Source organism: Lynx rufus, unplaced genomic scaffold (genome assembly GCF_022079265.1).
Source record: "Lynx rufus isolate CCGP_SWC_20201006 ecotype Redwood Valley unplaced genomic scaffold, mLynRuf1.p SCAF_22, whole genome shotgun sequence".
NCBI lineage: Eukaryota > Metazoa > Chordata > Mammalia > Carnivora > Felidae > Lynx > Lynx rufus.
The window spans coordinates 22,335,178-22,354,172 of NW_025814837.1; the positions used below are offsets into that span (position 1 = coordinate 22,335,178).

Sequence of the window (18,995 nt, forward strand, 5' to 3'; positions counted from 1 at the left end):
GTACCAGAAGTCAGATTTCACTTTTCATCTGAAATTACTTTTTACAAATGTATAAAATGTGTAATTTATTAAAAAGGCTTTCAGACCTTAGATGGATGTCAAGTAATGAAGAACAGTGGTCCCTAAAAAAAAGGAGAAACAAAATGATTTCTCCAGCTTACTACCTTGAGAGTTTCCAGGCAGCAGCACAGAGAAGGAGACCCTTTCAGAGTCCATGAGTTGACTTGGGAAGATGGGGCTGGAAAGGTCTGGAAAGGTCAAAGTAGCTAGAATTTGCCAGGCAGGATACCAAAGAGGAGACTACACAGAGAGTTCTTATAAGCTGCAGAAGGGTCCACTTAAGTCTACCCAAGGCCAGGGAAAGAAATAGATGTGAAATGATCATAGGGAACAATACACAGAGCTCATAGAGAGCTGGGAACAATGCTCCCAACAGCCAGAATGGAAAATCTCCTAATTCACAAAGCAACAGGTAGACTACTCAAAAGGGTATTGCCTCAATGTTGGGGAGAAAAATAGCTCTAAAATAAAGGCTGCTCTGGTTCTAACTAAAAAAGCTTAGAGCAAGCTTCAAAACTTTGTTTAAGAAAATCACAGGGGGCCAAGATGGCGGAACAGCCTGGAAGTTTTTTTGGGGCCTCTCGTCCCTGAAATGCAGCCAGATCAACACTAAACCATACTGTACACCTAGAAAACTGATGTGAGGGTTAACACAACAATCTGAACAACCTGAACCACAGAACTCGGCACGTACATAGCATGGAGAGGTGAACTGGGGGAGAGAGAAACAGCGGAGGGTAGGGAGCTGTTTTTGCTTGTGGAGAGAGGATAGGGAGAGGGGGAGAGCACAGGAAAGCATCCACCAACCCCCAAAAGCAGCTGGAGAGAAAAGAAAGAGTACACAAGGTACTGAAAAAAACAAATGGATGAGGCAGAACAGAGAATCAGCGAGGACAAACATACAGAGAATAATGAAGCAGGAAAAAAAAGGGAGATTAAGGCAAAAGACCACGATTTAAGAATTAGAGAAATTAGTCACTCATTAAAAAAGGAACATCAGAATCATAGGGGTCACAGAAGAGGAAGAGAGAAATAGGGGTAGAAGGGTTATATGAGCAAATCATAGCAGAAAACTTTCCTAACCTGGGGAAAGACACAGACATCAAAATCAAGGAAGCACAGAGGACCCCCTTTAGATTCAACAAAAACTGACCATCAACAAGGCATATCATAGTCAAATTGACAAAATACTCAGGCAAGGAGGAAATCATGAGAGCAGCAAGGGAAAAAAGTCCTAAGCCTACATGGGAAGACAGATGAGGTTTGCAGCAGACCTATCCACAAAAATTTGGCAGGCCAGAAAGGAGTGGCAGGATATATTCAATGTGCTGAATCAGAAAAATATGCAGCCAAGAATTCTTTATCCAGCAAGGATGTCATTCAAAACAGAAGGAGAGATAAAGTTTCCCAGACAAACAAAAATTAAAGGAGTTCCTGACCACTAAACCAGCCCTGCAAGAAATTTTAAGGGGGACTCTCTGAGGGGAGAAAAGACCAAAAAAACAAAACAAAAACAAAACAAAACAAAACAAAACAAAAGCAGCAATGACTAGAAAGGACCAGAGAACACTATCAGAAACTCCAACTCTACAGGCAACATAATAGCAATAAATTCGTATCTTTCAGTACTCACTCTAAACGCTCCCATCAAAAGACATAGGGTAATAGAATAAGATCCATCTATATGCTGTTTACAAGAGACCCACTGTAGACCTAAAGACACCTTCAGATCGAAAGTAAGGGGATGGAGAACCATCTATCATGCTAATGGTCAAAAAACGAAAGCCAGAGTAGCCATACTTATATCCGACAATCTAGACATTAAAATAAAGACTGTATCAAGAGATGCAGAAGGGCATTATATCACAATTAAGGGGTCTATCCACCAAGAAGATCTAACAATTGTAAACATTTAAGCTCCAAATGTGGTGGCACCCAAATATATAAATCAATTAATCACAAACATAAAGAAACTCATTGATAATAATACCATAATACTAGTTGACTTCAACACCCCATTCACAGCTATGGACACATAACCTAAACAGAAAATCAACAAGGAAACAATGGCTTTGAATGAAATACTAGACCAGATGGACTTAAAAGATATATTCAGAACATTCATCCTAAAGCAGCAGAATATACGTTCTTCTCCAGTGCACATGGAACATTCTCCAGAATAGATCACATAATGGGACACATATCAGCCCTAAGTAAGTACAAAAAGATGGAGATCATACCATGCATATTTTCAGACCACAATGCTATTAAACTCTAAATCAACCACAAGAAAAAATGTGGAAAGGTAACAAACATGTGGAGACTCAAGAACATCCTACTAAAGAATGAATGGGCTAACCAAGAAGTTAAAGAGGAAATTAAAAAGTACATGGAAGCTAATGAAAATTATAATACCACAGCCAAAAACCTCTGGAATGCAGCAAAGGTGGTCATAAGAAGGAAGTATACAGCAATCCAGGCCTTCCTAAAGAAGGAAGGTCTCAGATACACAACCTAACCTTACACCTTAGGGAGCTGGAAAAGAACAGCAAATAAAACCCAAAACCAGCAGAAGACAGGAAATAATAAAGATTAAAGCAGAAATCAATGCTATCAAAACCCCCCCCAAAAAAAAAAAAAAAAAAAAACAGTAGAACAGATCAATGAAACCAGAAGCTGGTTCTGTGAAAGAATTAACAAAATTCATAAACCCCTAGCCAGTTTGATCAAAAAGAAAAAAGATATGGCCCAAAAAAATAAAATCAAGAATGAAAGAGGAGAGATCAAAATCAACACAGAAGAAATACAAACAATAACAAGAGAATATTATGAGCACTTATATGCCAATAAAATGGGCAATCTGGAAGAAATAGACAATTCCTAGAAATATATAAACTATCAAAGCTGAAATAGGAAGAAATAGAAAATTTGAACAGAACCATAACCAGTAAAGAAATCGAATTAGTAATCAAAAATCTCCCAAAAAACAAGAGTCCAGGCCCAGATGGCTTTCCATGGGAATTCTACCCAACATTTAAAGAAGAGTTAACACCTATTCTCTTGAAGCTGTTCCAAAAAACAGAAATGGAAGAAAAACTTCCAAACTCTTTCTATGAAGCCAGCATTACCTTGATTCCAAAGCCAGACAAAGACCCCACTAAAAAGGGGAACTACAGACCACTTTCCCACATGAACATGGATGCAAAAATCCTCAACAAGATACTAGCCAACCGGATACAACAATACATTAAAAGAATTATTCACCACGACCAAGTGGGATTTATACCTAGGATACAGGACTGGTTCAATATCCACAAAGCCATCAATGTGGTACATTACATCAATAAAAGAAAAGAACCACACCATCACCCCAATAGATGCAGAGAAAACATTTGACAAAATCCAGTATCCTTTGTTGATGAAAAACCCTCAAGAAAGTAGGAATAGAAGGATCAAACCTCAAGATCATAAAAGCCATATATGAAAGACCCACTGCTAATATCATCCTCAATGGGGAAAAACTGAGAGCTTAGCCCCTAAGGTCAGGAAGAACACAGGGATGTCCACTCTCACCATTGTTAATTCAACATAGAATTGGAAGTCTTAGCCTCTGCAATCAGACAACACAAAGAAATAAAAGGCATCCAAATCGGCCAGGAGGAGGTCAAACTTTCATTCTTCAAACATAACATGATGCTAAACCCAAAATATTCCATCAAAAACTGCTAGAACTGATTCATGAATACAGCAAAGTTGCAGGATATAAAATCAATGCACAGAAATCGGTTGCGTTCCTATACACACCAATAATGAAGCAACAGAAAGAGAAATCAAGGAATCGATCCCATTTACAATTGCACCGAAAACCATAAAATACCTAGGAATAAATCTAACCAAAGAGGGAAAAATCTATACACTGAAAACTATACAAAGCTTATGAAAGAAATTGAAGAAGACACAAAAAAATGGAAAAAGATTCCATGCTCCTGGATAGGAAGAACAAATATTGTTAAAATGTCAATACTACCCAAAGCAATCTACATATTCAATGCAATCCCTGTCAAAATAACACCAGCATTCCTTAAAGAGCTAGAATAAACAATCCTAAAATTTGTATGTAACCAGAAAAGACCCTGAATAGCCAAAGCAATCCTGAAAAAGAAAACCAAAGCTGGAGGCATCACAATCCCAGACTTCAAGATGTATTACAAAGCTATAATCACCAAGACAGTATGGTACTGGCACAAAAACAGACACTCAAATCAATGGAATGGAATAGAGAACCCAGAAATGGACCCACAAACATATGGCCAACTAATCTTTGACAAAGCAGGAAAGAATATCCAACAGAATAAAGACACTCTCTTCAGCAAATGGTGCTGGGAAAACTGGAGAGCAACATGCAGAAAAATGAACCTGGACCATTTTCTTACACCACACACAAAAACAAACTCAAAATGGATTAAAGACCTAAATGTAAGACAGGAAGCCATCAAAATCCTAGAGGAAAAAGCAGGCAAAAACCTCTTTGACCTTGGCCACAGCAACTTCTTACTCAACATGTCTGCAGAAGCAAGGGAAACAAAAGCAAAAATGAACTATTGGGACTTCATCAAAATAAAAAGCCTCTGCACAGCAAGGAAACAATCAACAAAACTGAAACGCAGCCGATGGAATGGGAGAACATATTTGCAAATGACATATCAGATAAAGGGTTAGGATCCAAAATCTATAAAGAACTCATCAAACTCAACACCCAAGAAACAAATAATCCAGTGAAGAAACGGGCAAAAGACATGAATGGGCAAAAGACCTCTCCAAAGAAGACATCAAGATGGCCAACTGACACATGAAAAAAAAATGCTCAACATCACTCGTCATCAGGGAAATACAAATCAAAACCACAATGAGATACCAACTCACACCTGTCAGAATGGCTAACATTAACAACTCAACTCAGGCAACAACAGATGTTAGCAAGGATGTGGAGAAAGAGGGTCTTTTTGCACAGCTGGTGGGAATGCAAACTGGTGCAGCCACTCTGGAAAACAGTATGGAGGTTCCTCAAAAAATTATAAATATAACTACCCTATAACCCAGCAATTGCACTACTAGGTATCTATCCAAGGGATACACATGTGCTGTTTTGAAGGAGCACATGCACCCCAATGTTTATAGCAGCACTATCAACAATAGCCAAAGAATGGAAAGAGCCCAAATGTCCATCAATGGATGAATGGATAAAGATGATGTGGTATATATATACAATGGAGTATTACTCAGCAATCCAAAAGAATGAAATCTTGCCGTTTGTAACTACGTGGATGAAACTGAGGATATTATGCTAAGTGAAATTAGTCACTCATAGAAAGACAAGCATCATATGACTTTACTCCTATGAAGAATTTAAGATACAAACCAGATGACCACATGGGAAGCGAAATGAAAAAGAATATAAAAAGAAGGAGGGGGACAAGACATAAGAGACTCTTAAATATGGAGAACAAACAGAGGGTTGCTAGAGGGGTTGTGGGAGGGGGCATGGGCTAAATGGGTAACGGGCATTAAGGAATCTGCTCCTGAAATTATTGTTGCACTATACGCTAACTAACTTGGGTGTAAATTAAAAAATAAATAAATTTTTTAAAAAGAGAAAAAAAAAGAAAAAGGAAAATCACAAAAGGATCAGCCAGTTTCAAAGTAACTTTGTCCAAGACAAAGTTCAGGAATATTTATAGGAATATGATGGGGTGCCCAGGTGGCTCAGTCGTTAAGCGTCTGACTTCAGCTCAGGTCATGATCTCTCAGTTCAAGAGTTTGAGCCCCACACTGGGCTCTCTGCTTCAGCACAGAGCCTGCTTCAGATCCTCTGTCTCCCTCTCTCTCTACCCCTACCCTGCTCATGAGCTCTCTTTCTCTCTCTCAAAAATAAACATTTTGAAATTTTTTTAAAAAATGATTATTTATAGGAAAATGAAAATATTTAGTACCCAATAAGCTACAATTGAAACATCTTACAATAAAATTTAAAATTACCAGGTATAGGGGTGCCTGGGTGGCTCAGTCAGTTTAGCATCTGACTCTTGTTTTCAGCTCAGGTTATGATCTCACAACTTGTAAGTTGGGAGTTCCATGTCAGGCTCTGTGCTGGTAGTGGGGAGCCTGCTTGGGATTCTCTGTCTCTTTCTCTTTGCCCCTCCCCCACTCTGTCTCTCTCAAAAAACACAAATGAAAAAAAAAACTTAAAAAAATTATCAGGTATATAAAGAAGGAAAACACAACATAATGTTGGAATAATCACACATAGGAATAATACAGATGATACAAACAGTAGAAATGTATGAATAGATTTACTTGTAGCCCATTTAAAAGATTGAGAACAAGAGCAAAAAAAAAAGGATAATAAGGCACTTATCATAACCATATTCATATGTCCTAAAATGTAAAGCAAAAAATGAGAATGTTCAGAGACATAAAAACTACTAAAAAAAAAATTGAGCTTCCAGAGAAGAAAACTACAGCATACCACAGAAATATTGTGGGTTGGGTTCTAGACCACCAGAATAAAGCAAGTTATCTTTATAATAAAGGGAATTATTTGAAGGCAAGGGCTGTAAGCTATATTTTGTAAACCGGACATAGTCTATTAAGTGCTCAAGAGCATTATGTCTTTAAAAATAATGTACATATCTTAATTAAAAAACACTTTATTGCTAAAACATGCTAACTATTATCTCAACTTTCAGCAAGTCATATTCTTTTTGCAGACGAAGGGTCTGGCCTCCATGTTGATGGGTGTTGACTCATAAGGGTGGTGGTTGCTAAAGGCTGAAGCAGCTATGGCAATTTCTTAAAATAAGACAACAATGAAGTTTGCCACATCAATGGATTCTTCCTTTCATGGACATCAATTTCTCTGTAGCATGAATGCTGTTTGATAGCATTTTACCCACAGTAGAACTTCTTTCCAAATTGGAGTCAATCCTCTCAAACTCTGCTGCTGCTTTACCAAGTTTATGGAATATTCTAGGGTCTTTGTTGTCACTTCAACAATTCACAGCATCTTCACCAAGAGTAGCTTCCACCTGAAGGAACTACTTTCTTTGCTCATCCTTCAGAAGCACCCCTCATTCATCATAAGCAAACCCTCACCCTTTAAAGTTCTGTTATGAGATTGCAACAACTGGGTCACATCTTCAGGATCCACTTTTAGTTCTCTTGCTATTTCCATCACATCTGCAGTTACTTCCTCCACTGAGTCTGGAACCCCTCAAAGTCATCTTTTAGAGTTGGAATCAACTTCTTCCAAACTCCCAGTAATGTTGACATTTTGACCTCTTTCCATGAATCACAAATGTTCTTAGAGACATCTAGAATAGTCAATCTTTTCCAGAAGATTTTCCATTGACTTTGTGCCCAGATCCATCAGAGGCATCACTGTCTGTGGAAGCAATAACCCTATGAAATGTATTTCTTCAATAATAAGACTTGAAAGTCAAAATTACTCCTTGATCCATAAGCTTCCAAATGGATTTTGTGTTAGCAGGCATGAAAACAACATTCATCTGACTGTACATCTCCATCAGAGCTCTTGGGCAACAAGGTGCATTATTTATAAGCCCTATTTTGAAAGGAATCTTTTCTTCCGGTGAGTAAATCTCAAGAGTGGGTTGAAGAGATTCAGTAAGCCATGTTGTAAACAGATGTGCTGTCATCCAGACTTTGTTGCTCCACTTAGAGAGCACATGCAGAGTAAATTTAGCATAATTCTTAAGGGCCCTAGTATTTTCAGAAGGGTAAATGAGCACTGGCTTCAACTTAAAGTCACCAGCTACAGTAGTCCCTAAAAAGAGAGTCAGCCTGTCTTTTGCACTGAAAGTCCTAGATGACATTTTCTTCCAATAGAAGGCTGTTTCATCTACATTGAAAATTTGTTTAGTGTAGCCACCTTCAGTAATGACCTTAGCTAGATCTTCTGGATACAGCTTCTACTTCATCACTTGCTATTTCACCATGCACTTTGATGTTACGGAGATGGCTTCTTAAACCTCATGAACCAACTTTTGCTGGCTTCAAACTTTTCTTCTACAGTTTCCTCACCTCTCGGCCTTCATAGAATTGAAGAGAGTTAGGGCCTTGCTCTGGACTAGGATTTGACTTAAGGGAATGTTGTGGCTGGTTTGATCGCCTATCCGTACCACTCAAACTTCCTCTGTATCACCAATAAGGCTGAATGTATCATTCCTATGTTCATTGGGTTAACACTTTAAATTTCCTTCAAGAACTTTTGCTTTGCATTCACAACTTGGCTACCAGTTTGGTGCAAGAGGCCAACATTTCAGCATACCTCAGCTTTTGACATGCCTTCCTCACTAAACTTAATCATTTCCAGTTTTTGATTTAATGTATGAGACATGCAACTCTTTTTTTCAGTAGAGCACTTAGAGAAAATTGCAGAGCTATCAATTAACCTAATTTCAAGGCCGTTGTGTCTCAGGGAATAAGGAGACCCAAAGAGAGAGAGACAAACGGGAGCAGCTGATGGCTGGAGGAGTCAGAGTACATAATATTTATCAATTAAGTTTGCTATCTCATATGTGCACAGTTTGTGGTGCCCCAAAACAATTGCAATAGTAACATCAAAAATCACTCATCACAGATGACCATAACAAATATAACATAATAACAAAATTTGAATTACCTAAATGTGACACAAAGTGAGCAAATGCTGTTGGAAAAAAATGGCGCTGACAGACTCGTTTGATGCAGGGATCCCACAAACTTGCAAAGTGTATAATAAAACAAAGCACAATAAACAAGGTATGCCTGTTCAATATAAAAATGAAATATACACTAGGTTGTACTAATAGCAGGCACTGAAGAAGAAAAGATTAGTGCACTTGAAAACAACACACTACACAAGTGTCTAAATGAAAAGGACAGAAAAAATATTTGAAGAGGTAATGGCCAAAAATTTCCACATTTGCTAAAGACTATTATTCACAGATTCAAGCTTAACAAACAAAGGAGGGGAAAACTGCCTAAAGGAACATCATAATCAAATTGCTAAAACTCAATGATAAAGAAAAAATGTTCAAAACAGCCAAAGACTTCTACTTTCAACCAAGATGGAGTAACAGGAACAATAACTTTCAAGATACAGAACATCAAGTAATAAAGGACAGTGAAAGAAATCATAGGTAAGGCCTACTGACTGCCCCAGCTAAGACAACAAGAAGGAAGAATCTGGACAGAGGCTGGGAGAAATCCAGAGCTGAGCAGACAAAGCAGAGAATATGGGGAGATCATCTTGTCCTGTGACAAGATTTCACAGGACAGAGTACCAGAGAGGAAAGAGCCACCCAAAGGGAGAACTCTGTAGATGTATAGGTAGTCACCCTGGAAAAATTCCCTTAAGTACTCATGTGCTTAAGTGTGTGAGAGAACTATCCAAGGCCAAGAAAAGAACCACCCAAAGGACAGAAGAAAAAGTGCCAGTTCCCACAGAGCCAACAATATTGCCTGTTTACAATATTCAGATTGAAAAACCTCATGATTCACAGGACAAATGGGAGACAATTCACCACGAGTCTCTGTGAGAGGAGAGGCACTGACAGTTTTCGTTCCAGAATAAATCTTCAAGGTTATGTGTACAGCATGGAAGATAGATACTGCATCTCCCTCCAAGGTAGAGGGCAGATTTATTTCCTGTCCAAGTTAATAAAAAGGCTCTTTAGGCTAAACGGTTAGACAGATGTGCTTGCAACCCATTTAAAAGACTAGGGTTTCCATTTGGGGCGCCTGGATGGCGCAGTCGGTTAAGCGTCCGACTTCAGCCAGGTCACGATCTCGCGGTCCGTGAGTTCGAGCCCCGCGTCAGGCTCTGGGCTGATGGCTCAGAGCCTGGAGCCTGTTTCCGATTCTGTGTCTCCCTCTCTCTCTGCCCCTCCCCCGGTCATGCTCTGTCTCTCTCTGTCCCAAAAATAAATAAACGTTGAAAAAAAAAATTAAAAAAAAAATAAAATAAAAAAATAAAAGACTAGGGTTTCCATTCTATTGAGGATAGAAAGCAAATGGAATTCTCATGCATTGCTGGTGTGAAATGCAAAACAGTACAGTCACTGTGGAAAACAATTTGGCATTTTTTTAATAGAGCTTAATAAACATTTACCATCAATCCAACAATACTACCCCAACATGGAAACTTAAAAATTTACTAACAACTCTTTAAAAAATAATAATAAAATAATATAAATAAATAAAATAAAAATTTACTCTTAGGCAAATCTCTAGAAAACCATAATATTTAAATGAAACTTTGTATCACAGTGCTTAAAATACAACATATCATAATATGAGATGTTTCAGTGCCCAGAGAAAAATTTGTAATGCTGAATACTCCCATAAACAAAAAAGAAGTAAAAATGTGAATTAAGAAAACTCAAAAAGTCAGGAAAAAATTAACGGAAGGATTAAATAAACATAGATTAAAGCATTAGTTAGAAAATAAAAATGATAAAGTTAAGAAACAACTAATAAATTAGGTAAGCCATTCGCTAATCTATCAAGAAAGAGAATAAACATACAATATGAATAATGAAGGTGAAATAACTATAGACACAGACTATGCATAAATTTTAAAAACTTAATGAAACAATGTTCTAAGATAACATACTTTACAAGACTGACTACAAAAGAAAATGAAATTTTTTTAATCTAAAACTTATTTCCAAAGAAGAAAAAGGTTAAATTGTCAAAGGAAGTATGTCCAGAAAAGATAACATGCTGAAATACTTGCAAAGAAGAGCTCTACCAAACTTAAAAAAAATTTTTTTTAATATTTATTTATTTTTGAGAGAGAGAATCAGCACAGGCAGGGAAGGGGCAGACAGAGAGGGAGACACAGAATCCAAAGCAGGTTCCAGGCTCTGAGCTGTCAGCACAGAGCCTGACGTGGGGCTTGAACCCACAAACCGTGAGATCATGAGCTGAGCCAAAGTCAGATGCTTAAACAACTGAGCCACCCAGGTGTCCCTCTACCAAACTTTAAAAAAAAGATTACACCAAAGACTTGGGGAGGAGGAAAAAAAAGAAAAATTTCCAACTTCCAATATTGATGTATACAAATATGTGTATATAATTATGCATAAAGAAGAAATATATATCAGATTAATCTCACTTATCATTATCTCAAATAAAATGTTAACAAAATTTAGCAGAACATTTGGAAAATAATACATCATGGTCATTTGGAATACATACTTCAAATACAAGGATGGTTGCACATGAGGAAAAAAGTCAAAGGAAAATATTAGGGGAAAAATCAGCTATTCAACCTCCACAGATGCCTAAAAAAACATTTCATAAAATTCAATAAGCATGTTTGATAATAACAATAAATAAGAAGAGATGAAAATTTCTTTAACATGCTATTTGCAGCTCAGCCCAAAAGCCAGTATTATGCTTAGTGAGGAAATCATGCCTACGGATTCAGGAACAAGACAATGATAAATACTCTATTAAATATGATTTAACATTGTATTTTATTTTCCACCCTGTAGAATTACAGAACACAAATTAACTAGAGATACAATAATTGGAAAGCTGTAAGTAAAAGTATTACTATTTTCAGGAGTTTTAAGGATTACTTAGAAAACACAAGAGATTAAAAGAAAAAAAAAACTATAGCAACTTAAGAAATTGACAAGACTTTTATAAAGAAAATCTTATAGGGGCGCCTGGGTGGCGCAGTCGGTTAAGCGTCCGACTTCAGCCAGGTCACGATCTTGCGGTCCGTGAGTTCGAGCCCCGCGTCGGGCTCTGGGCTGATGGCTCAGAGCCTGGAGCCTGTTTCCAATTCTGTGTCTCCCTCTCTCTGCCCCTCCCCCGTTCATGCTCTGTCTCTCTCTGTCCCAAAAATAAATAAACGTTGAAAAAAAAATAAATAAATAAAAATAAAAAAAAAAAAAAAAAGAAAATCTTATAAAAAGACAACAGAAACTGAAACAAATGGAAAGACATATTCATGTTTGGGGGCAGAATCATCAATATCTTAAAGACCTCAGTAAGCTTAATTTAAAATTTTAAGTTTAACTTGATGCAATAAGAATTCCAATTGCTTCTTTTTTCTAACCAAGTTAAAATTGATCCTAAAATTGATACAGAGGGATGCCTGGGTGGCTCAGTAGGTTGAGCCTCCAACTTTGGGTCAGGTCATGATCTCGCAGTCTTGTGAGTTCAAGCCCCACATCCAGCTTTGTGCTGTCAGCTCAAAGCTTGGAGCCCGCTTTGGATTCTGTGTCTCCCTCTTTCTCTGCCCCTCCCCTGTTCACACTCTCTCCCTCTCTCTCAAAAATAAACATTAAAAAAAAAAAAGAAGGAAATGCTCTAAAATTCATATGGAAAAATAAACAAAATAGAAAAACCGTGTAGAACAAAAGCACTAAGGATGGGGGGGAGGTGAGCACATCAAATAGTAAAACATATTATAAAACCTGAAAAGAGACTCAAAAATAAATGAATTAAATAAAATCATAAAGTGCAGAAATGAACTCAAATACATATGTGAATTTAGTATATCTAGCATCTCAAAACAGCAGAGAAAAAACTCAACAGATGATGGCTGGACAAATGGGCAGTCATCCGGAAAAAACAAAGTTAGACCCTTAACTCTTGCTTTACACCTTAATGAAATCTAAATGAATCAAAGATACAAATGTGAAATGAAATAATAAATATTCTAGAAGAAAACATGGGGAAATTCTTTTAAAGTCTTGAAGAAGAAATACCTTTTCAACTATGACTCAAAAATCCGGAACTCATAAAAGAAAAAATAATAATAAATTCAACTAAATAAAAATACAATACTTACGAACTAAAAAAAAAAAAAAAAAAACCATAACTAAAATTAAAATGACAAACTGGTAAAAATATATTTGCAATTTATATCATAGACAAAGAACTAATTTCCCTAACATATAGAGAGAGCTTATAAATTAAGGACACAATTTTTTTAACATACAAAAGAAACAGTTCACATAAAAAAAATACAAATGGTTTTTAAACGAATGTGAAAATACTTAACTACACTCCTAATAAGAGAATGCAAATTAAAATCACACTGAAATATTATTTTTTACCTATCAGATTGGAAAAGATCAAAAACAATACATCACATACTGTAATGGTAAGGATGTGGGAAAATATGCAGAATTACACATTTCTGGTTTGCTAATAAGAGGATAAAACCTCTACAGTAGCAATTTGACAGTATCTACCAAAAAGTTCAAACCTCTGACCCAGAAACTTAATATCTTGAACTGTATCCTGCAAGATATACATGTGGAAAATGGCATGTGTATAATATACCTAAATGTTAGCAGCTAAAGACTAATTAAAGTATGAAAAATAATGAGACATAAAGCAGTTTGTAAATAAAGTATGTTCAACTGAGGGGAAAAAAGCAAGGTGAAAAACTGGGTCAAGTATGCTACCATCTAAATAAAAAAGAAGGGGAATATATGTATTTATCATCTTTCACATATGAACACCACCACTCTACGAACGCACTGGGAGGAGGAAGCGGGTGACTGAAGGATGGGGATTAAAGAAAGACTTTTTACTGCATACTCTTTGTACATTCTGAAGTTTACCAAATGAAAGCATTATCATCCAAAAATAAATAAATATTAAATAAATAAAATAAAATGCAAGTCTGGTCATGTCATCTGCTTTCAACAGCTTCCCACCACCCTTAATATTAAGTCTAAATGTGTTAAGATGGGCTTGTAAAACCTTACATGATCTGCAACTTATCTCCCCAGTTTCACCTCTAACCATTCTCTCTACATTCCACAGCCCAGCCACACTGAACCTTTTACAGTTCCTTAAATAAACTTTATTCCATCTTGCTTCTGAACTTTAGCAAATCCTATTCTTCTCAAAGACTAGAATACTCTTCATCACCCTCTTCATATGACTAATGCCTACTGCAAAGACTCAAACAAAATCACTGCTTCCATAAAGCTTTTCTTGATACCCCGTCCTCAAGTCTCAGTTGGACACCCACCCTCTGTGCCCTCCTAGCATCCTAGAATTCTATGATAGTGCTTTTTAATATATATAACAGTTTAGTTTAATTGTGTCCCTCAAGAACATAAGTTCTGGGACGGAAACATTATATCTAGCTCTACTTCTACTGAAGTCCCAGGGCTAACAATGTCTGGTATACAGCTGGCATTTAATGAATATTTATAAGTAAACTGAATTAATTTAATTAGTGAATAAATGTATAAATAAGTAAATGAATTAGACAGGAAGGAAGGGAGGGGCACAGATAGATTCAGTAAAGAAAATAATAAGACAAGCTCTACTACAGGGTTTTCCTTAATATATGTTCCTTAAAGTCATCTACATATCTTGTCTATTAACAGTCCTCGTACCAACCTTGAAAATTCTATTATAGACAATAGATTTTAATTTCTATAAAATCGTTAATTGATAACAAAATGGCCATATATTATCTTTATTCAAATTTACTACTGAAACTAAGAGTTGTAAATTAGATTTTGTAAATATTCTGTTCTATGACTTAAGAGTTTGATTGCACTCTGTAGCACATAAATGTCTCACAATTTATAGTTATCATTAACAGTCACAAGTATTTAGCAATCCGAATGCACATGAATTTAAGAAATTCTATTCTCTAATTTCATTTAACATCTTAAAATTATTAATCTTTCTTATATCAGACCCTGGATTTTTGCATACTTCTGCAGTTTAATCTTGCAAGTAGCATTTCCAGGCAATAGAAAGAGTTCTAAAATTAACAAACTAGAGAAGACTTTTGGTATTGAAAGACTTAGCATTTGTATATTCAACTATCTTCAATACATGTAAAACCCAATGTATTAGTGGAAACCACAATGAGATACCACTCCATTCTTACTAGGATGGCTTTTATGAAAGAAGGAAGGAAGGAAGGAAGGAAGAAAGAAAGAAAGAAAGAAAGAAAGAAAGAAAGATTACAAGTATTAGTGAGAGTGTGAAGAAACTAGAATACTTGTGCCCTGCTGGTGATAATGTAAAAGGGTGCAGCTGCTGTGAAAAAGTCTGACAGTTCCTCAAAAAGTTAAACATAAAGTTACTATATGATCCAGCAATTCACATTTGGGTACATACCAAAAAGAATTGAAAGGAGAGACTGAAATAGATACTTATACACCAAATATTCATAGCAGCATTATTCGCAATAGCCAAAAGGTAGAAAGAACCTAAATGTCCATCAACAAATGATTGCATAAAGAAAATGAAGTATAGACATACAATGAAATACTACTCAAACTTAAAAAGGAATGAAATTCTGACACAGAAATGGATCTTAAGGACATTATGTTAAGTGAAATAAATCAGATACAAAAGGATAAATATATGATTCCACTTATATACCTATAATAGGCAAATTCAAAATATAGAAGGTAAAATAGAGGTTACCAGGGGCTATGGGAAAAGGAAAATGAGGAGTTACTTAACCAGTGTAGATTCTATTTGGGATGATGAAAAAGTTCTGGAGATGGATGGTGGTGATTAGGGCACAATATTGTGAGTGTACTTAATGCCATTGAATTATACACCTAAAATATAGTTAAAATGGCAAATTTTGTTATGTATATTCTCCCACAAAAAAGATAAAAAAATCTTTTATGTCCTATCATCATATTAATACATGTCCAAGACTGTACTTATTATCATCCCTCCTAAGCCAAATTCCAAACCCAATTTTTCCATTTCAGTCAAAGGGTTCCTTAGGGAGTTAAAGCTTAAAATACTTGCATACCCTCTGTTTCCCCTCATTTCTTTAACTACTAGATCCCTTTATCGCTATGTTCTAAAAATGTATCTTTTACATTGTTCATGCTTTCTTCTGCATCTTAATAAGTTGTTTTAGCTATGGACAACAGACTTTAAAACTTATCAAATTTCTAAACTTAAGCAATATAGCATAAGTTCACTTATGTTAAACAGTAAACTAATAGAAGTATATAAAGTTTTAATAAAAACTGGTTTGAACTGTTTATTACTGTTAAAGTAACAATAAATCACTCCACTATTAAATTCTAACCTTGATCAAAATAATTAATCTTTAAGAATATCCATATTTATTTTGTACATTTATACAACTTCACATTAATCTTCCAATGTCATCAATGAATATTTTATACCTTACCTTTGTATGGTATTCCATAGCGTCCAATTCACCTTGATTGAAAACAACACATCTTTTACGCTTCTAAAGAGTAAATTACAGGGAAAAAATTATGTTGCCATCTATCACAATATTGGTAATTTGAAATATATTAGTATTTCTTTTTCATCACTTTTCCATAGCATGTATCTCAGTCTTTAAGAGGTGATAATTGACAACTAAGGTCAAAATCAGTGAAAAGGGCATGGACAAAGGAAGTAAGCTTTCCCAAATAAAAAATTCTATTTTTATTTATTATTATTATTATTATTACTATTATTATAAGCTTAATGAGTGATACAAGGTCACCTTAGCTTTATCTGCCATTAATAAGAACTAGTACCAATGATAAAATGTAGCACAGACATCCAGGTAACACAAGAAAGCTGATGCTGTATAAAGTTACAAGTGTTATCTATCAGTTAATATATATGGTATAGTTACTCCCAACTTCTTCGTTTCTGAGGAGACGATCTATCCATGTTCTATCTTTAAAAAAAAAATCCAATGTATTTTCAATAGCTCTTTATGATTGATTTCAGGGCTAGGTACAAATCAAACATACTAACACAGTTCTATCTGTAACAACTCCATAGAAAAGAACATGTAAGACAGTACAAAATAGAGCAGGAACTTCCTACTTCTTACTGCTGAAATAGCAGTGCTTGCCATAGTCGCAAATTCCTAGTAGGCTAATAATAAATGTTTGCTGGCTGAATAAATAAAAGGTCTTAAGATTAAGCTAATTGTACAATTTGCTTTGGCATATCAGAAATAAGGTAAGTTTTGTCAAGATAATTCATTAAATAAGTTTATCTATATTTTTCCATACTGAAGTGAGAAACTTATCCAACATAACAGTATACACATTAAAAGATGTCCATACTTGGTAAACTGCAAATGCTGGTTATTATTTGTCTGAATTAGTAACAGTAATGATAAATCTATATAGTATTTTACTGAAATCTCAGACATTATCTATATATTTTCCATTCTATGCCTGACACACAGCAAATGGTCAATAAATATTTGTTGAAAGAAAAAAATTATAAGAATATTAGAAGTTCTACTTCGGGAAACTAGAACAATGTAATAAATTATCTCTATTATTTTCTTTATTCTAATTCTTAACATGCTTTCTCATTTAATATCTTTCTTTATGGACCTCAATTATAAGATCCATGAGGGCAGGACTTGTGTTGGTCTTGTTTCATCCCTGTATGTACAACAGCACACAGAAAGATCCAAAACAAAACAAAACAAAATGAACAAATAAAAAAGATCTCAAACATTTGTGGATGAGTAATAAATGTTATTCCTATCTTAATATAATCTGATATGGACTTTATATAATCACCTCTGAACTTTTCAGAAACATAAGAAGTATTAAAGTATAATTTGATCCTGTATGGCACTCTTGAAATTTCACCAAAAGACTGCACCAGTGTATAAATGGACAGGTCTCTAAAAATCTCCCAAAGTCCATATACTGCTTTAGAATTTTGCAGAGAAAGCAGCATGTTGTTGAAAAAAACAAATGTAAAAACTGCAATTAATACAAATGAGTAAGCAGAAAGAGTTTTGTTGTTGTTTCGGTTGGTTTAATTTACACAGCATTCACTTTTGAGCAAACATTGCTTGCTTTTGAAATATGCAAATTTGGTCTTCTAAGAATGCCAGAACGTTAGTAAAGAGTTCAAAATTACATTGGATACACTAAAGCCTTCCTACACTTTATTGATTATTTAGACATAGTAAATTACAAGATATTTGAGATACTGGAATAACAAACTTCTTTTGTGTGTTCTGTAGAAAAATAAAAATTTATTAAAACTTTCTACCTTTCCAATAATAGAATTGAAGTTTTCTTCTTTAACACCACTCATTGGATCCTCCTTTTCATTCCTTTGTTGGCATTCTTTGTGAACAGCTGGAGTTATGTAAGGTTTGGTGACATTAAATAGCTCAGATCGAAAAACATATTTCTGTATGAAGACTTGACTATTTCCTCTGTCATCATAATCTGGCTTAGAGGTAGAGTCTAAAGCAATAAATGTAGTAGAGGTTCCAAAAGAGGTGAAACAAGGCTCGTGATGCTGGTGAAGTTGATAGTTTATGTTGTTAATGAAAGAAAGATGATCTAGTAACCATCCTGGTGACAGCTGATGCACCACAGACATTTTCTTCTTAAAAAAAAAACAAACAAACAAACTCTGGAAATTAAGGTCTAGATATAAAACCCAACTTTCCAGATAAGTTCTTAAATGTCCTGCATTTCCATAAAAATACACTTCATATACACAGGTAAATTTGACGTATAAGAATATAAACTTGACATTTAAACAAAAGAGAATTTGACATTCATGATACATTAAGGAAAAATGTAATGTTTTAATATAAACTTTTAATTTCAGGGTTAATTCAAAATTTTCAGCCAATTTAGCAAAAGAGAATTAAAACTTGATCTTATTTCTGGAATCTCAATTGAATCCTCCCATCTTCCTGGGCCCTCCACACAACTTTCTGTTTGGTCCTTGAATCTGGCCACTAGGTCCACATCCTCCAAGTCAGGGAGTCATTCAAGATAGTGTCCTGTCAAAGCAAAGAATACTACATTACCTATGTGAATCCACTCTTTTTAATGAGATAAACCTAGAGAGGTCACAGAATTTCAAGAGGAGTTATTAGCTGA

General features: G+C 35.3%; 1 protein-coding gene across 3 annotated transcripts in view; it reads right to left on the bottom strand.

Annotated features, from left to right (window-relative positions):
* The window catches only part of METTL4 (methyltransferase 4, N6-adenosine), a 78,690-nt gene that overhangs the window by 58,294 nt on the left and 1,401 nt on the right, over nt 1-18,995 (bottom strand). For all 3 annotated transcript variants that reach the window (XM_047087035.1, XM_047087034.1, XM_047087032.1), the window contains exons 2-3: nt 18,145-18,895; nt 16,286-16,348 (exon numbers count right to left, since the gene is read on the bottom strand). In XM_047087035.1, coding sequence (XP_046942991.1) covers nt 16,286-16,348; nt 18,145-18,675 — 594 coding nt within the window. In that variant the 5' untranslated portion in view covers nt 18,676-18,895. The remainder of the gene's footprint in view (nt 1-16,285; nt 16,349-18,144; nt 18,896-18,995) is intronic.